At 40.5% G+C, this 21,834-nt stretch overlaps 2 protein-coding genes across 4 annotated transcripts in view; one reads left to right on the forward strand and one right to left on the reverse strand.

Moving 5' to 3' along the window:
- Nucleotides 1–16,314, forward strand: part of xrn2 (5'-3' exoribonuclease 2) — a 40,847-nt gene extending 24,533 nt beyond the window's left edge. For both annotated transcript variants that reach the window (XM_030405302.1, XM_030405303.1), the window contains 4 exons: nucleotides 1,302–1,420; nucleotides 10,819–10,879; nucleotides 13,943–14,126; nucleotides 16,026–16,314. In XM_030405302.1, coding sequence (XP_030261162.1) covers nucleotides 1,302–1,420; nucleotides 10,819–10,879; nucleotides 13,943–14,126; nucleotides 16,026–16,088 — 427 coding nt within the window. In that variant the 3' untranslated portion in view covers nucleotides 16,089–16,314. The remainder of the gene's footprint in view (nucleotides 1–1,301; nucleotides 1,421–10,818; nucleotides 10,880–13,942; nucleotides 14,127–16,025) is intronic.
- A 479-nt stretch (nucleotides 16,315–16,793) lies between these two features.
- On the reverse strand, nucleotides 16,794–19,302 carry nkx2.4b (NK2 homeobox 4b). 2 transcript variants are annotated; one of them, XM_030405305.1, is made up of 3 exons: nucleotides 18,990–19,301; nucleotides 18,645–18,866; nucleotides 16,794–18,039 (listed from the first exon to the last, which is right to left on the reverse strand). In XM_030405305.1, the coding sequence occupies exons 1-3, from the start codon at nucleotides 19,144–19,146 to the stop codon at nucleotides 17,357–17,359; spliced, it is 1,062 nt and encodes a 353-aa protein (XP_030261165.1). In that variant the 5' UTR covers nucleotides 19,147–19,301; the 3' UTR covers nucleotides 16,794–17,356. The 2 variants fall into 2 exon arrangements, with proteins under 2 accessions (XP_030261165.1, XP_030261164.1); XM_030405304.1 differs by having other exon boundaries at nucleotides 18,645–19,302.
- Between the last annotated feature and the right edge of the window lie 2,532 nt (nucleotides 19,303–21,834).

Genomic DNA, 21,834 nt, shown 5'->3' on the forward strand with positions numbered 1-21,834 from the left:
TTCTCAGCCACCTTTTCGAATCTGTACACATACAGGGTCTGATGATGCTATTCTGTTATGAAATCATAACATTACTAACTTTTTCTCTGTCAGACGGATAAATGAAATCAAAACAGGAAGCGAGACAAAATAAAAATTACACCTAGGTATTTTCTACCACTCAGGAACTGAAAACACAATAAATAAATATTTTTATTATATATACAATACAAATATATATTTTGTTAAATGGCACAGAAAACATATTCCCAAAAAGCTCCACGTTTGAAATATTGTCAGTCTAATGACGTCCACCCCAATAAACACAGTAGTTCGAAAAATCCTGTCACACCAGAAAGAAACATCTAAATCTGATCACACAGCTGCATCTAAACCCATCATTCATGGTATGATGATATAATTTATAGTGAGGAGTGTTAAACAATGACTGCTGATTCTGCAGTGACTCAGTATTCAGATTTGGGAGAGGAGTACAGTATTTTAAAATAGAAAATGTGTTTAAATGTTTGTGTTCCCCCAAATGGTCCCCATTAACCAGCCATCCTTGATTATGATCTAAGCTCTCTCCTCCACACATTGATATTATCATTAAGGAAATGTGAATAATTGAACATCTGGCTCGGTCGGACTGTCGCGTGTTTGAGAATTAATTATGCACGGATTTGAAGAAACGCAATGTATTCCAATTTTTTATTTTTTTCCTCCTAAACTGAGTCGTTAATTCAGTAATTCAGGCAGTAATGTGCCTTGATGGGGCCAAACAGGCAGGTGCTCAGAGGATTGTGAGCAGGAAAAAGATCTTTTTTTGTTGCTTTGTCTCCAGTTAACAGTAAACTATTGAAATCAAAGATTTGTGTTAAGTCCAGTCAGTGTTGTACACCCCTGATTTGATAGAGGTGATATGATTCCCATCTTAAAAGGATAAAGATATGAGAATATTGTTATTGTTATTGATTATTCGTTATATATATCCATTTGTCTTTAAGAGCTGCCATCAGTGGACGACTCTCTCGACCTGCTGAGTCACAGCCCTCTTGTGTCAAGCTGTATTATCCACATAAATGTGATCATGATTCCTACAAACATCAATAACATTGAAACCCTTTTAGTGCAAGTTATATCACTTGTAAGATCTGAACCAACTTAATTTCAGAGAATCTTTTAAAGGTCATTGTTTTTTAATGGTCAATGTGGCCCTAAAGCTGCTAAGACTTTTTAAAAAGCCTCAGATCGTGAATGAATGCAGTTTTATAGTCTTTTCTGTCATAGTGTGTTGTTCTGATGTTGTTCTCTTCTTTCAGTCACAGTCAGAACAGAAACCATCGTGGCCGAGGACAGTACAGCAACGCCGCACCACCAAGCAGCTACCAACAAGGAAACTATCGTCCTCAACACAGCGGGGGCCAGCAGTCTTATCAACGTAAGATACACACACATCCTGAAAGATGTTAGTGAATCTACAATAGAAGGAACATTTTATCATATATGGATATAATGAAGTAAATAAGCCATGTTGGTAAAGGGAGACTCTCAGCAGTTTACAAGATTTGAACAATGGCCTTTGTTCAAAGTTTTGTAAAAAGTAACTGGACCTTGTCAAACTACTGCATTCATGAACGTCATGAAGTGGGTGAAGATGGATTCACAGCCGTAGCCTTGTGTCGTACAATGCAGTTTGTTCTCTATTATTACATCCTGACCAGCTAATATTTTCTTTTGGATCAAAGTTTCTTCTCCTTCAAAATGTCATTCTACTCTTCATGAAAAGATGTGTCATTGTGAAGCAAGTGTTCATGAGTTATTCTGAGTGTTTGCGCTTGTGAAGAATGGTACATTTTTATAAAAGGTAGATTCTGTTTTGTTGCTTTTACACTCTCTGTGGTCCTGGTCATTAAGTTCACAGGCTTTTGTTGCATAAACTCTGGATGCACATGCAACAGAAAATAAAATGAGGAGAAATTGGTGGATAAATAGTTGTTAAAACATACAAAAATTGCATATTTTGAACTGTAGAAAGTTAAAGACTTTTTTTTAATGTTGTTTTTGGGCATAGTTAAGTGAAAAAGAAATGACGTGGTTAGTGATACCTGTTCATTCACCAGCTAAGCTACCTTTTATGAAACTCTAATTATGAGTGTGAAGTAAATGAGCAACAATAACAATCAGCAATCACTGGGAAATATGTGTTAGTTACTTAAATATAGCCATTATTCCTTAATCAAGTGACTCTTTTGTACTAAGTGCAGCATAATCTTTTTTTTATGAACAGTGCAGAATTTAACTAATCATGTCAAATCTTAAATATTAGTGATAGTCGTCACTATGATCTCTATATTTGAGTACATGATATTTAGAGACAAGCCAAGACGATCCTAAGAGCTGCATCAGGGCAGATTTAAAGGATCGTTTAAAATTAAGCCAATCAAAGTCTGATCATTACCGAACTCTACTAGTCCTTTCTCTGTTGTAGCACAAAATAATGTACATGTATTCACTAAACTCCAACTCTAATTAATAGGGGTGGGAATCTCTTGGCACCTGATGATTCGATTCGATTCTGATTCAGAGGTCAACTATTCGATTCTTAATCGATTCTCGATGCATCTCGATGCAGCAAGTTTTTTATGTACATTTCCATCCTCGATTTAAAAAAATAAAATAAAAATTTAATCTGAGTTTGCTAATCACTTCCTACTTTTTTCTCACTGTGTGACTACTTGGTACTTTCAAAGCAAAGTATTTGTAATGATCCACACTTAATTTACTTCCAATATATTTAATTAATAAAACAAATGAAAGAAATGTGGCAAGTCAACTGGAAGGTTACATTTGCTAGCAAACATCCAGCTTTGCAAAGAACCAAAAGGAAAAGAAAAGTGTTCCTGTAGCAGCATACATGTAGGACATTAATACAGCTGCAGCTGGTCGACGGTCGATACAGGTGTTGTATCACAGGTTGATCTGGACGTCTCAAACTTTGCCACAGCTGACTGACCTCACGCTGAGTTCAGGCTGGATTTCAACATACTGCGCGGGCTGTTTGACAGTGCAAAGTTTTCACATCAACTTGGATTCAGCTTAATAACGATGTATGTGGCTGGGAACGATGGTTTTAAGTAACCATTTGAACGCACGGCGGAATGACAGAAATACCCGATAGTTAGTTACAGGTGTCGCAAGTTAACCTGGACGCTGCGCAGCTAACAGCGGTCTCCACGCTGCTCTCGAGCCGCTTGGCGTGAACAAATGCCTCAGACGTTCCACCCGTGAGTTGTTTGTGAGTACAGACATTCACGACACATCCCATGTTTTTTGTTGTGTGCACGCCGTCAACTGTCCGGGTGCTGCACTTCCGCACTTTTGAGTTCCGCCTCTTGCGTTCCGTCAACATTACGTTGTCAATTAACATGTGGAAAATCGATTTTTGACATTTGTGAATCGATTCAGAATCATCCACGTCCGAATCGCGATTCATCTAAGAATCGATTATTTTTCCCACCCCTACTAATTAACATTAGCAGAGATTAGTGTGGAATAATTCAGTTTTCGCCTGAGCTGAGCATCTCTTTTGGCTGGTAAAATGACAAACGTCGCTGGCAGCAGTTTATACCAAAGTGACACATCTACAGAGAGCTTCTCGCCAAGCCTAGTCTTTGCTGTGTCACGCGCCATTGGCACGAGTCAGCCCTTGTTGGTGCCTTTTGTCAGGTTAGACTTGGCGGTGGAGTCTGTCTGTGAGAGTAATCAATGTGCGAGAATCCCATGACTTTACCCATTTCCGGGTTTTCGCGGTTTCTCCTTATTTTTCAGCTCCGCCTCTTCACTAATGACTTACTTTTTGCACTTGCGTGAGAGGAAATAACATGCTAGTTGTCTCTTTAAGTGCAGCTTTCTGTGCGAGACGCAATTGATATGACATGACAGGAGAGTGGGCCTTTGCCTCCAATTCTTTGATGTCAATGTGGTGTGTCTAAACCCTAATATCAATCCTGACACAAGATAACTGAAGAATCAGCCAGTTACTAGAGCAGTGACTGGCTGGTTCTCAGAGTAGCTGTAGCTGTTATTTCAATGTGTCAGACACATACTTAATCAACACTTCATCAAACCTTAATGGGGATGTCCTTCCTCATGTTCTTATCTCTTGTTGGAAACAAAGATCATGTGCAGATTAAATGCAGATTCATATCTGAAACTTCCTCTAAACAAGTTTTTATAAACCATCTCAAGCATGAAAGCTACTAAACCAACCTGACATCAGCTCAGGCAAACTGCACTACTAGTTTAAGAGCACTGCAGCATCTCCGCTCTCAGTATACAGCCTTTAAAATAAACTGCATCATCTAAATGCCTTAAATGAAAATCCAATCGACAGATATACCACAAACGGATACCATTATTCCATCGTTTTTCCCCTCAGAGGAAGTTGGACACTTTGTATGCACAGCTGTCAAACTGTTGCTGTTTAATGCATAAAAATATTATTGATATATATATTTATACAGCCCTTTGTTCACCACACGAGGGATGGTTGAGCAGCTCGTCACATATGGATGCAGAATTTCTCTCCAAGCTCCTAATCATGCTCTACGCTCGTCCCGGCCTCGGCCCCGCGCTCCTTTGCCAGCTCTTCTCCAGTTTGACTTTGATGTGCCAATTTGCAAGTAGATGAATAATCTCATCTGCCCACTGATAGTGTGCGGGGGAGTCGAAGCTATTCTGGTGGCACTTGATGCAAATGGGGGGTTTGGGCTCCTCCGGATTGCGGCAGCACTTCTGCTGGCCTCTGCTGCTCGTTCTTAATGTTAAACTTGCCAATTAGCGTACCAGGACTACCTTATTTTTAAATCTGACTCGATTTTTTCCATCACCGTTAAAGAAAGGGTTGGTAAATGTTCTTTGTGCCTTGGCTGAGTTTCTCCTTCTGATTTTTATCATATCAGGTTTATTAACTATTAAGTACATGGTACCTAAATGCCATTATTGAAGGAAGCAATTATATTATTTTTGAATTCTGCTCATTTTTGTTCAAACCTTTGACATTTCTTTGGCTATGATCGTCACATGTTCAATTATGGTCTAGAATACAATTTCAGGAAGAATTAATCTTTTTTCAATAACACAATTTACTCGGGGATTTTTCTACTTTCTGTTGAACATTGAAGGTAAAAACTGAACTTAACGTGGGCCAACAATAATATTGGCATCCCTAGGAATGTGATTATCCAGACAAGTATCCTTATCCTTCAGCAGAAGGCCAGTGGCTTGCTTTTGTCCAGCTAACACTTTCTCAGGGCCAAGCCTCTGCTCGGCCAATAATCACTACAGGCTTTGCTCCTCTGGGCTTTTGTGGTTTTGGGGGGGTGGTTGCTGATTAGCGTTGTGGGAGACCCGGGCCAGTAATGAGACTGTCGAGTGGCCGCACTGGACACAGTGGCCCCCTATGATAAAAGCATCCGGGAGGATCCCGTTTGATTGGGTGTGTGATGCGCTGTGAAGAGGGTTGAAACCAAAGTTAACTTCCCCCTTTGACGGCGCTGCTACCTCCTGCGGTGATGTATCAACACGCTGCCTCTGAAACATGCTGCTGTGCTTTGTGCACTGCAGCTGGACCAGCTGGAGTGTAATAACCAGCCGGGAGTCTCTGCTGGTGGCCATTATTTTCTTGACACACAGTGACACCAAATTTTAACCAGGGCAGCAAAGTAACGGTTTCATCCAGCGGCCACAGTGGCTGATAAGCCTCCGGCCTCCCTAACCACTTGAGAATAACAACGGCACATAATAGCTGCTCAGGCTGGCTGGTAGACCAACTTCAATGATAAGGAGTCACAGCAAAACATGTGGCCGTGATAACAAATGTCCTCTTAAACCTTAAATGTCTCATAAAACATCATATTTAATGTGGGGCTTCTAAAATCGTAGTGTTGGGAGCAGTCGCACAGATTTTTGTCATTTCTTCTTAAACAAAAGCAAAATTGAAGCTTCTGTAAATGAAATTATTTTGAGTTGTATTCTCCCTCATTGATTTAAGCTCTGTAGCTTTAAAAATATGTATTGGACTTTGAAAGAAACCTCTTCAAATCTAATTTCTAATGAAAATATCAATATTGAAGTATGGCTAAGTGAATTTTTGTCAAAATGAACATTGTGATGCAAAAATGATCGTGAATTGATGATCGTGTATCATACCGCTATCGCGATATCAAATTTTTATTCATTTATTTTCCATACTATATCTTGCATCCCAATAGATCAGAAGGTATTTGAAGACTCTGTTCACATGTTATTGTTTGATAACAAATTAATTGTATGTAGTTTTGTTTGGAAATGAAATGTACGAGTGGAACCCAGTTGAATACATAGCACACCAAATTTTAAACTTTTTGTAACTTGAAAGGCTTTGTACCTCAATACTATTTGAGAACCAAACAAAATGTAGTAAAGATTCTTTCTTACCTTCTTAGTTGTTCAGTTCCTGATTTAAATAAATATTTAGCACAGTGTTTTTATTACCAAAAGGGAAGTATGCTAATATCTGTACTTGTACACGGAGTAGACAGGATTTAAATGTAAGGTGGGCGGGACTAATTGGATGTGGTTTATCAGAAGTTGCTATAATTATTTCCATGACGGCTATTTACAGAAAGGCTTCAGAATTGGCCTTTACATCAATGTTATTGAGCACAAGAGTAAGAGAACTATTGCCAGAACTTCAATGAATGAACTTCAGTCAGCCAACCAATGAGATGTCTTTAATCACGAGCACACATATTTTACTTGGATGGTATTTGTATAAAGTACATTATCTGTACAGGACACACATTTCAGCCGAGTAATTGCTCAGTCCTAGTTTATATAAACCCAAATAAAACACTGATGCCTTTCAAAAAATGAGACCTGCCAAAATACATTGAATAGTTGCCAACTATTCCAAAAATAGCTTTTGAAAAAATCCAACTTCTGAAATACAACTACCTATTGGTGTCTTTCATCCTCTGTGATGATAAACTCAATATCTTTGGGTTGTGGACAACAAGACATTTTAGAACTTCATCTTGGGCATTTGGAAACGTGTAGTAACAATGCAGAGTCCGTCTTTTGGGATATGTTGACATCATTGAAAATATTCTGATTTGAACTGTAGCATCCTCAGCTGTCATTCATTTCTAGGTTTGTGTTCTTATGTTGGTGAAGCAGCAGATGCTGCTTCGGGAGTCTCTTTGTCCAGCCGACAGAAAAGTTACTGTCCTGCTTCTGCTGTCAGACCTGAGCCGGCTGGAAGGGAGCCGAGTCAAATAGTCGCTGAACTAATTGAAAAGAGTTGGAGAGAGACGTTTAGTTGTTTTGCACAGTTGTAATCCCTGCATTAATACAGTGGACACAGCGTATTTTAAGGATTTAAAGCGTAATCCTTTGTTGGCTTTTGTCCGGCGCAGACTGGAGGTCTATACACTTTCAGATCATTGTTAATTAAGGAGATTGACAGGTGTCCACTTGTAATTCTGTCTTTTGAGTCATCACTGGCGACGAGGAAAAGAAGACCAGAGTGTTGTAGAGTTATAATTGGAGCCCAACTGGGTGGTCCACTTAAAGTTTGCTGGTGGAGGAGATAATCAAACATGAAAATTGAATGACAAAAACAAAATGATAATGTACTGACAGCAGTCTGCCTGCTGGCTTGTAATTGTGTCTTTTTATTACTTTTAGCAGCAGCCAACAGAGAACTGGTGGAAGATTTCCTGCTCGACTTTCCTTTTAAGATATCAGCTCAAGAACAGATTATTTCAGTTTTTTCTTCCATTTAAATGATTTTCATGCATTCTAAAATGCTTAAACCTCTCCCCTTAGTGCCCCAAAGTTTTATACTCAGTGGATTTGATACTGGGCCTTTTATGAACATCTGTTATTCCTGTTTGTGTAGGGTCATCATGATTCTCCAAATTAACTTTTCGATTTGACTTCCAATTTATGAGGTCAAAATTCAATCTGATTTTCATTTTTAAATTAATATTTACCACTGACAGTTGTGCCATTACACACCAGGTTTTGTCAAGACAAAGATATCTTTGTTCTTTCTTGACAACTGTCATTTACATTTTCAAACTTTTGTTTGACTTTATCTTGGTTCCGTTTTTGCAGGTTAGCGTTAGACAAGTTTAAATAATTAGAGTTCAGAGTTCAACTAAAATGCCAGCCAGTGATTCAACAATAAACAACAAAAGATAGAAATTCAGTTTAATTTTGCAAACCTGCTCTGGGTGATCGCCTATACTGCCTTCGTATTAAATCATTGAAATCCAAAGCATTTCAATTGACTTTCGAGATAAAATCAAAATAGTGACATTTACAACATGATCAAGGTTCCTTTCTGACCAAATACATGTAAACCTGCTGTGACACTTTAAATGTTCTCTTTTTGTTTGTTTTCAATTTGTTATTCATTTCTGTAGGACACTAATGTAATCTTTTAGAAAATGGGATCAATCATTTTTTTCGATATGGAAATCTCAGAACAAGTTACAGTTCATTTGGTGTCTTGTGATGCTCAAGCTTGTATGTCCTAAGAAGCAAAATATGTTTTAAACATGTGTTCTAGGAGCCAGAAAAGTTGGATAAGAATTTTGATTGTCAGTAATTAAAGGTTGACTTCAAACACGAAGAGTGTCTATTAGTACTGAACCTTAAGAGAATGCTAAAACCTCGTGCTAAAAGCTGTCAGAATGCTAACAAGCTGGTGTTTAGGAAGTGTAATGTTCATCATGTTGGATTAGCATGCTAACATTAGCTTTTCTCAAAATAATTTAATTCTGGCAATAAACAAGTAGTACACCATAGGCTGATGGTAATGTAAGCAGGTATTTGGTCGTAAACTGAACTATTGGACAATTTAAAAGAAACTGACCTTGCTTTGGGGGGAGATGAAAACTTGAGGGATCATCAAAGTTAATATAATCTATTCTGAGGGGAACAGGAATGTCTGAACTGCTAGTGTGGCTAATGAACACAATAACCAGAATACTTGAATATCACGATCATGAATGTGTCGAGGGATTGTATTGTATTGAGTCCCATGTTACTGTCGGGTCACTCACATCACAAAGAAACGTTAAGCAGCTTGAATTTTTGGTTCCCAGTTTGATTAAAAAAAAAATCTATTGAAGCTGCAAGTCAGGAAAAGTTTAATTTTCTCATGTCAACATGTTCAGTGAAAGTTTTTCCAAGAGCTGGCTGCTATTCCACATCAACCTTCAGTTCTTGGTTTTAAAACTACATTTCAAGCAACATTATTGGTGATAAAGTGGTGAATCTTACAGATTATGTAAATACATATTTGTAGATCTCTTTAAGTTTGGATGGTAGTTATGCTAAGCTCCCTGGTGCAAGTAAGATTATACTAGAAGAGAAGTCATTCATATGATGTGTTCAAAAGTGTACATGACTTCGACACAGTGCACTGCAAATAAATCCTGAAGCCGCCTGAAGATGAAATGAGGAGACTGAAACACACTTTTTTTAATGACATCTTGTTTTGTCCTCTTCTGCTTAGATTTAATAGCACCTACCTGGAAAATGTGCTTTATCAACTGTTAATCATAATGCACTCAACTCCTGATAGTCACTGATGCAAATATAAAGAAACTGCTGATTAATGTGCACCTTAGTATTTTCTTTTTTTAAATTGTTCTGGAAACTTGAAAACAAGTGTATAGAAGATGAAGAAAACCAGCAAGTATTTATCAATGAGAAGTTGTAACACAACATATTTCCTTCAAAGTTTCCTGGTGAATGACTTTCAACTAATGCGGGTATTTTGATTTAATATCCTATCGAATCAATGGTTGTCAAGTTATCATGGTGTATATTTTCAATCACAGCCTGATAATCAATAAATATACAACTGTCGTATAAGCCTCCGTGAAGTTGTATCGGTCGAATCAGAATTTTTACACCGACGGGTTTGTAAATGTGAGTCTCCAGGTCCTTTTCATGGCACCCTTCACCCACCCTGAGCTGAACCACTCAGCAGGCCTGCCCCTATAAACAAACAAGTCCGCAGCTCGCAGCTGGTCATCGCCTTGGCAACAGTGAATCTGGAAGAAGCCGTTAGCTCCTCTTTTTTTTTCCTTTTTTTTTTTTTTTTTTTAAGTGTGTCTTTGTGAAGGGCTTGCAGCGATGGAACCAGGGTACTTGAGGTGTCCACAATGCTGCCGGCTGAATGCTTATTTCATTTTCTGAACAAAAAATGCAAATGCTGCGCTCCAGCTCTCCCTCGACTGCCTCCCCCCCCTCCTCCTCACCCCCTCCACCCCCAGAGCCTGGCACGACTCGACGTTTGAAAGAGATTAATTTTATCATGACAACTGATTCGTTCTGTATCCATGACAGAAATTAATAGTTGGTATCTTTCTTTCTTTTTTTTTTTTTCCTTCTCTTTTTTTGGTTAAAACTGAATTTGAAGTGGGTTAATTAGCATTGACGCTTCATGTCAAATCCTTCCAATTTTGGCTAGAGGATTTTCTCAGGTTTCATCGCAGTTTAACTCGGAAATCTCGTTTCAGATGATGTAATGTGAAATACTTCTCCTTCCTGTCGAGTATTTAAACTGAGCCACACGTTAAACTTTGAGGTAAACCAGCTGAGAACATTCTGCACTGTTCTTCTGTTTGCATATTGAGTTTAAAAAAAAAAACAGACTTTCAGATTCTGGTCAAATTCAGGAGAAATCATCAAGGACTAAGCTCCCTGCTTCTTCGAAAACTTCAGACTTCACCCAGTAGAACCACTTCTGAACATGTCGTCTTTTGTTCTCCGCAGATTCCAGGCAGAACAGTTTGCTGGGAGCGCCTCCCTCCTTCCACCAGCCTCAGTATCCAAGGTGAGTTGGCCGATTTGTGAGCTGGAGTGTATATATTTATATACACACACACACACATATGCATTTTCTGGTTGTCAGAGGAAGTTCACGGTCAGTGTGCTGGCATTTACCTCCCGTCTGTTCCTGTGGTTGGGTTGGATATAAACAGTGATCCCAAAAAGAGAATTACTTTAGCTTTTGACATGTCTTTGTTACATTTTCAGCTAAGGACTTTAATGGAAAGAACACTTGAAGTCAGAAATGTTGTATTGCAAGAAATCTTCTATTCCTTCCCTCTCTCCGTTTCCTTTGAAGACTCACAGGTAGAACTTGTGTGCATTAAACATCTCAAGGCCCTGGTTTCTGGCTATTGTAGCTCGTCTCCCTCTAAGTCCCCTCGTTGATTTCTCCACCAGCACTCTGTCTTCCTCCGTCGGGGGGCTTTGCTGGTACTGCTCCTGCTGCTGAATTGAGATTTTTTTCCCTGTCGCTCCAAAACAAATTTCGCTCGAGGAGGTTTGTGCAACTTAATGAGGCATCACTAATGCTGTTGGAGGCCGCATCGTTCCCTCTGCTGTGGCCGCACAGTCCAGCTATTGATTCTGGCTCCAGACCTCTCCAAAGTCCTAATCAGGTTCTCTGGTTCAACTTTTTCAGGCCCATTGTGGCTCGCTGTCACCTCAGGTCAGTAGTTATTAGCGGCGATTGAAAACAGTTTCTTTAACTACTCGGGACCGGACCAAATTAAATGCAGGAGGAACTTGGAGAGAGGGGATTATGGATTCCAGTGCTCGGTTAAGTCCGGCGCTGGTCAGAGTGTGACATGGTTCAGTAATGAGGGATGGGGCTGCTGCTCTCACTCTCTTCTTTCCTCATTGTTATAAAGAAGAGACTTTTAATATCACTGTTGCTTTGACACATTGTCCGGCGGAGGTTTGGAGGGCCGTGGCGTGCCGACTCTTCACTCGGTCCCACGGACGCCTTATATCGGGGCTAAGGGCGATCTGAGCCATATGTGAATATGGTTCATTTCATTCTCTGTTCTTTCATGTGCATCGACACAAAGTCATCCGAGAAGAGAGGCTGTTTTATCTTCTTTAAGAGCTCAATCCCTCAGTAAACGCATGTCGATGGGGGTTTAGAGAGGTCAGAGATGAAGGCTGCCACCAGAGAGTTCAGAGTTTTATCTGCTGGCTGGAATGAAACATGACATGAATCGATCTAAACCTATGAAGTGGCACAATCGGATTATTTGGTCGTTAGAACATCAGGACTTGTTGAGGACAAATTTTTATGTAAAATCAAGTAGCAAAAAAAAAAAGCTACTCAATCTCAATAATAATTTTGCTGAATGCTTTGTGTAAAGCTGCAACTAATAACCATTTCTTGATAAATGAATCTACAGACTGTCTATGAAACGTCAGAAAATGGAGAAAAATGTCTATCACGGTACAAGCTTTGTTGGACCAACAGTCCAAAAACCCCAATGTTCAGTGGAAAAAGCAGCAGATACTCGCACAAGAGATTAGAGTCTTTTTACTCTTTGTACTTAAATCAGTTATCCAAATAGTTGCAGATTGTTCCTAGTGTTCTGTCAATCAAGTAATTGTTTCATCTTCTGTTTTTTGTGCCCGTGTCTTTAAACATAATTTAATACATTAATTCAGCATTTATGTAGTTTATTACTTAGAAGAAGGTCTTTAAAATGGGAACATTTTAGCCCTATGAATAGAGCTGCAACAGTAAATCAGTTAATCAATTAGTTTTGTCCCCTAAGTTGATAAAAGATGAATCAGTTCAGAGTTCTTTTTGAAGAAAAGGTTAAAGTAAAAAAAATCTCTGGTTCTAGTTTCTTAATGTGAATATTTTGTGGTGTCTTTCCTACTTTAAAAAGAAAAAAACTGTATATCTCTGGGTTGTGGACACATTTCCATTTTCTAAAATTCATCGACCACAAAACGAATTGATTAATTGTGCAAAAAATTGAATATTGATATCATAGCTAATACCGATACTGATAAGACACTGATAGTTTCACATATTTGTGTTCTAAAAAGCAATTTCTAAGCTGTAGTCGATGCACACTGGAGGGTAGGAAGGGCTGAGGTGTAGTGAGCATAGATGGATTTTTCTTGATATTCCATATTCTTCTTCTTTGTGTTTTGGCGCAGTGCTAACCAACTTTTAAGATCCAAACTAGAGCCCAACCTACGTATCAGTTGGTTGATAGTATGGGCCGATATTGACGTGCCACAGATATCAGTATCAGTGAGCGTATGTGTTGTTGACACCGGATATGTTTCTTTTGGTTTAAAAAATAGTGCAGAAAACGATGTTTTTAATTTAGTTTAGTTTACTGTTTCAGTTAATTGACTACTAACATTTTTGTCAAACTTTTTTTCTGATAACCACATCTGAGGGATCGGTGCAAAAAAATGTGTATATCATTCGCTAAATCGGTATCAAATTGTTTTACTCCCTAATATCGATATCGGCATTGGCCCCACAAACTGCATATCGGCTGGGCCCTAGTGCAAACAACCACTTACTCGGTTTGTAAATGTTGTGTTTGTTGTTGAAAACAATTTACCTTCATACTAACGGTTTCTCTTTTATCTGCAAGAATTTCCCCGATATGATATGCAGCCCATAATATAAATGTAGCAATATAAGGTCTTTAATCCACAGTGGTTAACACCATCCAGCTGATAACAAGGGTAACTTTCAGAGTAAAAGCTCATCAGAAATTAATTAAAGGTGATTATGTCAACATGCAGTAACTCTTCTTCATGGCCTTGTCCAAATGAATTAACCTGTTTTAACCTGTGTTAAAGTATTTCTAACTTGACTGTGACATGAATTTGAGTTTGATTTTGTGCTGTAGAATTTAAACTGCTTTAACAGACTCAGGGATGTTAGAGTTGTCAGAGCAGGTGACTCTTCTCACAAGGTCTTTATCTCCACTTTACACAGAAACACATCTTGGGCTCCGACAGGTTGGAAATATTAATTTAAGACCTTGTTGGAGAGCACTCGATGGGACTTTTTCAGAGGCTGACAGATGTGATTTGTTTGAATCTCCAGGCAGCAGCAGTACGGAGGTGGGGGTCACGGGTGGGACCGGGCCATGCAGTCGCAGCAGTCGGCGTACCAGCAGAACTCGAGCCGCGGGCAGGGAGGGGCCGGGCCGGGCGGCTACCAGCAGCGCTACGATCAGCGGAGAGACAACTGGCACGATCGCAGGGACAACCGGGGTCAGCAGCATCAGGTAAATAAGCCTTAAAACTGTTCTGACGAGCCGGGGGCGGGGTTTAAGTTTCTTCTTCAACTTGAAATATCTGGACATGTTGTCTAGCATACTTGAAAATGAATTTCAAATTACTTTAGATTTCCAGATGCTCAAACATTTTAAACTTTAATTTCGGGACTGAAAGAGAATTTGTGAACACAATTCTATACAAGAATCCAGGTTTTTCACAGGCGTGCGGATGCTTTTTCATTCAGTTTGATCATTTAAAGCTCCAGCACCTCCGCTCAGTCAGACACCGGGTGAGCGATGTTTTCTGTCTCCATTTTTTTAAACTTACATTTTCTGTCATCTTACTAATAAAAGTTAGCAAGAGCTCAAGTCTGGTGTGGCTGGAACGGATTTTGTTTAAGACGTAGTTGAAATTTCTTCCCAGCTCACTCTACTTGTTTTGATCAAATTAAAATTCCTTTCAGGTGATTGTGTCATTAGCGGCATAAAAGAACTATTTTCTGGAAGCGTTTTTGATCACCAAGTCAAATTTGTATCCTATTTATCCTTCTTTTTTTCAGCTGATAAAAATGTTAATGCAAACTTGGTTTTAACCTGTATTTTAGAAGATTCATGTGTATTATTTTTATCAATTTATCTGTCAATTCTTTCTTCAGATTATGATAATTATTTATTTCTGTGAAAGAAACATTTGACCTTCACGAGACAAAAACACCCCTGAGCTGAACATTTGAATCGGCACACAACAGACTGTCTTCTGATTCATCAACAATTAAAATGGAAGTTGACTCTAGTTGGGCTTATTATCTTATGGACCGTGTTGTGTTCGTCAGTTGTCTCTTCAGCTTTGATTTAAACTTTACTGATGAAGCTGAGAGGAAGTTCACTGTTTAAAATGTAAAATTTTGTTTGGTTTATTCAATTAAAACTGTTAAAAGCACCAACAGGCTGTTGACTAAACCGCTACCTTGTTTTGTCAATTATCACCACTGATATGTTCAAGACCGTTTTGATTTTATTTATTTCAAGTTTTCTCATATTTAATTTTTGGAGGGTATCAGCCTTCATCCCAAACCAGTGGAGGTGAATAAGATTTAGATTGTGATGCTACTTTGAAAAAAATAAACCGTAACAATGTTGTGATTTTGGGCTGTTTCAACTGCTGCCTTTTATATAATTTTAGTTTACAAATAGACTTATTCAACCAAACTTAAGTCGTCTTTATTGTAAAACCAAATTAAAGTTGACTAAACTGGAGAAAACATGTTCAGTAAACTTAAAACCGTTCAGTCCCACAAACATTACAGAAGAATTTCCCTGGACATTTGCTCAGTTGCTTCGTCAGTTCTTCGTTTGGCACAAGGAAAAGACGAAGCTCCAGGATGATCCACACAATAAGGACTGTTTTTCAGTAGAACATGGCTCCAGTGATTTATTTTCGATATAGTTTGTATAAACTGACCCGATGAGTAACGATGCTACAATAGACAAAATGGAAGATTTTCCAAAAGTGATCAGTTTGACAAAGGTGTTTAAATCCTGCGGGTTGTTTAAAGGTTCAGGGAACTCTCCAATACGTTAGAAACCTTTCAATTTAAATACAAATAAAGAAGATACAACTCAGATTTGGTCACTTGTTTTCTTGTCTATATAAGAGCAGTGTTAGTTGGCGAATTTAACGTTTTTATGCATGTTTTTTGTTTGATCTTTGAGAAATAGAACTGCTGATTTGATTAGATCTTAAAATTTGATCCAGTCAAGAAAAAGGTGAAAACAAAAAATATTTATAAAATGAAGTCACTGTTAGACATAAATTGAATATAAAATACGGATAGCTGATAATGTTTTTGTAGATGCATCTAATGGACTTGCAGCTTTTATTTAATGCGGGACTTTTGTGTGTTTCAGGGCTACAGCTCCGGCAGAGGTTACCCTCCTCCTCCTCCATCCAGCCGGTATAACTGGAATTAAACTCAAAGTGATGTTGGACTTTGGGACCGTGGGTTTACAGTTAGTGGGGCAACTATTTGTAGGGGGAGACATGTCATGTTTTTTCATTTTTATTGTCTTCTTGTACAATTAATTTTTTTGTTTTTTCTTTTTATTCTACTTAAAAAAAAAAAACCTTCATGATGTAACCTGTGATTTTTAAGATGAAAGGCCTGTAAAACTTGTAAAATACAAGTGAGTCAAAGGACGAAGTGTCCTGTGTTTATTTTTTGAGAGGAATCTCCGAAGTGTTCACGTGTTTCTGAACAAAAAAAAAAGTGAAATAAAACGTTGATGTTGAATTGTATTTGTTTTACGGGAGGAATCACCAGGATGTGCGGAAATGATGTGGTGTTTTTCACACTAAAATTTAAAAGCAAAAACACTTTAAAAGTCACTTAATTTTTTTTTGATTAATGTCAAATTGAATCGAGATTTCCTAACAAAATGAAAAATGATGGGGGGTTCTTTGTTGTTAATTCAGGTTTGAGATATAGATTCTGAAGACTCGCTGCGCCGCAAACCACCGTTTATATCCACATTCTTGTTGATAACGCGGCTTCTTGCCTGCTGCAAATTATAATTGTTGCCTTTGCACCAAACTTCATTATGGGAAAAAACAAAGAAAAACACTGAAAATAACCACGGTTTTGCTTCAGGCTGCACAAAAAGAAAACCATCGAAATATCCAAAATGAAAATATCATTTATTCAATACTGAAAACAAATAAAAACCAGTGGTGACAAAGAATATCGGATGACTTCACTTCCACTGAAAAGATTTCTCAATTCGTTTAATTCCAACCGAGAAAAGGTAGCTGTAGATTTCAGCCCATATATATATACTATATAAACCTGCAATAATTTAATCAGTCGTAGAAATGAACGGGAAGCACAGACGCGTGCCTCATCCTGAATCCCCTCACATCAGATTTAGTGGTTTTGTTTCCAGCAGCTGTCGATAACAAAAAAAAAAGACTTCACAGATATTTTTGCAGAGGGACAAAAATAACATCATTCTCAACAGGTTCAGGCTCTAATATACAGTTTATTTTCGCGCCTTGTTGCTCAAAACCACCGAGTGTCTTTTAAGTCCCTGTGTGCGTAAAGGAACCAGAACTTTACGCGCGGAGAGAAAAAGAAAACGAGTCTCTTTTGTTTTTTTTGTCCTGCAGCGGGTTCTCTCAAATATCCAACACGGGAATGAGGGCCCCACAGGCCTGATCCGGTCCGTCCTCCATCTCGGTGTCCCTACCAAGTTCTCCCGTACAGTAAATTGGAGCCGATCATGCTGTTTGTGTACTCGATTAGCGCCGCGTCCGTCTGCGTCATGTTGATCTGAGCGTGCAGTCCCAGCGGCGGACTCGGGGACAAATCCTCCAGCTCGTCCGTGGAGGACAGCTGGTTCACCTGCTGCTGTTGTTGATGTTGTTGATGCTGCTGATGCTGCTGCGGGGTCCCGGTCAAGGCCTCTCCCGAGCCGCCCTGTCGGTTTCCGATCTGGTTGGAGGCGCTGGAGTCGTTCCGGCAGCTCTTCTTGGAGAGGACCGGCGACACTGAGGAGGAGCGGTGGCTCGTCGCGCACAGACCTCCGCCGCTTCCTCCACCTCCACCGTCCTGCTGCAGCTGCTGCGAGCTCTTGTCCTTGGCCTGCCGCTTCAGCTTGTAGCGGTGGTTCTGGAACCAGATCTTCACCTGGTTCGGGGTGAGGTGGATCAGTCCGGCCAGGTGTTCCCTCTCCGGGGCGGACAGGTACTTCTGCTGCTTGAAGCGCCGCTCCAGCTCGTACACCTGCGCCTGAGAGAAGAGCACCCGCCGCTTCCTGCGCGGCGCGGCGTGCAGCGACACCATGGACTTGGTGGAGTCCATCCCGGCCAGACTGCCCACCATCCCGGACATGTTCATCCCGGCGGAGGGGCCCATAAATCTGGAAACTTGACAAGAAAAATTACCCATGTTTAAAATGAAATCTAACGAGCCCACCGCTTAATTTAACATCTTCGTCAAAATCAAATCGTTAAATGTATCAGCAAACACCTTTTATCTTTTGGCAGAATTCTTAATGTAATGGTTTAAAATAAATCTTAAAACAGTTTGTTTTTTTTAAAACATTATATATAGAAATTATAGAAGACGAAAAGCAGAGGATAAAGCAAGTAAACCTTTCGACTTTTATTAAATAGCGAATTAATTTTAGGCCTCTGTCCAGTCATCAAATGTTAAAATGTGAGCAGTCCATAAATAAAAGAAATGTTGAATTTGACATGAAAGAGTGAATTCATTTAAGTCATTTTAATTTAAAATCACAAGAAATGTTGAAAGTCGAACCGATTAAAAGTCAAATGAATCCAGAAGAGGCCTGTTTTAAGTCCTCACAGAGAAACATAATAAAGATAAATGTGCCTTTTGAAATATGTAATAAGCAGTCATAGTTAAGTATCCAACACACACTGAAATTCATTATGATTTTTTTTTTTTAGCAATATTGCATTTGTATCCATCCTGTGGGAAATCACTCTTTGTGCGTAAAACTTCTTACTCGTCGGGTATCTGGGCTCGGGGTTGCTGTACCACGCCGCGGCCGCTGCTGCCGCGGCCGCCCCGCCGCTGCGCACCGTCTCCTGGTAGGACGGCAGGTCTCCCACGTTCCCGATGCCGCTGTTGCAGAACCCGCCGACGGCCCCGGAGAACTGCGGCACCCCGTGGGGCACATGGTAGGGCCCGCCGGGTCCCAGAGCTGCGGCGGCTGCTGCTGCTGTGGCTGAAGAAGAGGAGGAGGATGAGGATGAAGTGGAGGAGGACAGGTGGTGATGGTGATGGTGGTGGTGATGATGGTGCAGGTGAGGCGACTGATGCTGCTGCGCCTGCTGCTGATGCGTCATACCGGGCTGAGGGACCTGCTGCTGCCGGTAGGCGCCCAGCTGGGACCCGAGGCTCCCCGCGGTGTGATCCATCCCTCCAAACCTCCGGTAGCTGTCCTCCATCGGGCTCAAAATATCGGTGACTGAGAAGGGAGTGGAGTGCTTTGGGCTGAAGGACATGGTGCGGACACCCCCTGTGCTCTGTGCTGGATGTGGTCGGGTCGGTCCGGTCCGGGTGGCTCTGCCTGCGTCCCCCTCCCTCCCTCCGGCTTCTTGCTTCTTGCGCCTCCCTGGGAAGAAGTCCAGCTGATCGGCTGCGGGAGGAGACGAGTTGCCCTTATCCCGCCGGACTCAGACTCCAACACATGGAGGGGCGGAGCGACGCGGACACGGCAGGCGGCCAACAATGCCAATTGACATTACAGACGTAAGAGGAGAGAATGCTTTGGACCTACTTTCTTCCTCCGCTGGTGATGTTTGCTCTGAGCTGCGATCCGAAACGAGGATGAGGAAACTCTTCAAAACTCACCGATGAGCCTCAGACTCTTTAGAGTTCTTGATTTTATCTCATTAAATCGTCTTAATAACTGATAATGATCACTGAACTGGTGTTAAACGAGCAGCAGTCAACTTTTATTGATTATCTGTCAGATATTCCAGCTGTTAGCTGATCAGTATGATCTATGTTAGAGTCATGTAAGCAGCGATACCATGTGGAGATTTAGCTCCAGGTGAGAGTTTATCTACGTCTTGGGAAGCTTCATTCTTTGAGGACGAAGGCTCAACTCCAGTCTCTGTGTTCAAACTGGCCACAACTTAATTGACATCTTGATCCGTTTTCAGCAGCTGTCAGACTTCAGGGCTCGGGTTCATTTCCAGTTACGCACGAAACGAGGTGAGCTTGATGGCCAAACTCAGGACGGACACTGACTCTTAGGTTGAAGCATCATTTTTATCTGTTCCATTAAACAACAGCTGAGGTACATTTGTGGTGTTGGTGGAAACTTGACGAGTTTATTTACAGTTCAATCTGTTTTTGGTTTTTTTGGTTTTTTTAATCATAAGATAGTAGATCTGTGTTCAGTATCAACTCATTATATTATATTAACTTCCTCTCTCTCTGTTCCAGATTGGCTTGACGCGTAAAAACCCGAAAAGAACTTGAATCATCTTCATTGAGTTTTGTTTTTGTTCAGATGTTTCTTATTTCGGTTTGTAATTCCTCGAAAATGAGTATTTAATGATTTCTGGAGACGATAAAAAATCACCGAATTATGTTTGGTAATATTTATTTATTCGGTTTATCCATTTTTTGTGTTGTGGTTTTAAAAACAAATCACTTTGACACTTTGACAAGTGTCCAGCCTGCTTTCATTTATTTCTGTATTTTTTCAACACACGTCCACTTTACTAATTATTGATACATCATGATTTATGAGAAAAGTATAAGCTACTTTTTTATATTTGATAAATGAAGTAACTTTATTTCAATATTTTGTATAAATTATTCGAGAGCAGAGACGTCACGAAGTGCTCCAAAGAGACAGTAATGAGTAAACAGAGAGCAGGTCTGTCCAGCTCCAGCGAGAGTTTAAGTTAACTTCAACTTTTGTTTTGTTAAAAAGAAAAATAAGTGGAAACGCTCTCCATCCATCCATCCATTTTCATCCGCTTATCCGGGGCCGGGTCGCGGGGGCAGCTGCCTGAGCAGGGACACCCAGACTTCCCTCTCCCCGGATACTGCCTCCAGCTCTTCCGGGAGGACCCCAAGGCGTTCCCAGGCCAGCTGGGCGACATAGTCACACCAGCGTGTCCTGGGTCTTCCTCGGGGTCTCCTCCCGGAGGGACATGCCAGGAACACCTCCCGAGGGAGGCGTCCCGGGGGCATCCGAAACAGATGCCCGAGCCACCTCAGCTGGCTCCTCTCGATGTGGAGGAGCAGCGGCTCTACTCTGAGCTCCTCCCGGGTGACAGAGCTCTTCACCCTATCTCTAAGGGAGCGCCCTGCCACCCTGCGGAGGAAACTCATTTCGGCCGCTTGTATCCGGGATCTTATTCTTTCGGTCATGACCCAAAGTTCATGGCCATAGGTGAGGGTCGGAACGTAGATTGACTGGTAAATCGAGAGCTTCGCCTTTCGGCTCAGCTCTCTCTTCACCACGACGGACCGATACAAAGACCGCATTACTGCGGCCGCTGCACCGATCCGTCTGTCAATCTCACGCTCTCTGTATCACTTATTTAAAAAAAAAATATGAATAAAACAGCTCTGACTTTTAATTTAAAAAGTCGAACTTTTAGGAATTCTGTGACTTTTAAAACATTTTGTAACCTCTTTACATTATGTCTTAGATCGATTTATTGACTAATTTAGAAATAACTGATGGGATTGAGTTGGATGTTTGTTGAGCAACAAAGAAAACAAATGAGTGCTCTTTTTAAACTCACGTTAACCAAAATCTGTAATATTCACAAAATCACTCATATTCCTCGAGTACCGAGATGAATCTTTGATTGAGTCAATCATTCATGACGTTTCAACTCCATGATTATGATTTTAATGACTCATTAATCACTTTGGTTATATTAATATATAAAGAAATCAGACTCGTCCTCTCATGTTAAACTGTGGAGCTCGCGGTGTGTGTCCTCAGTAAACAGCAGCAGGTGTTTCCTCTCTAATAAACACCGACTCACCTTTAAACCTGCAGCTTTACTGGAAACAGTCCGAGCAGCCAATCACCTGCTGACCCGCGGCTCCACGTCACTCCACGTGCTCTGTGCAGTTCTCCGGCGGCGGATTAAAAACGAGTCATCAGGCTGCAGCCGCGGGAGGAGCCGGGCCGGGCCGGGCCGGGCCGAGCCGAG

Source organism: Sparus aurata, chromosome 22 (genome assembly GCF_900880675.1).
Source record: "Sparus aurata chromosome 22, fSpaAur1.1, whole genome shotgun sequence".
Classification (NCBI taxonomy): domain Eukaryota; kingdom Metazoa; phylum Chordata; class Actinopteri; order Spariformes; family Sparidae; genus Sparus; species Sparus aurata.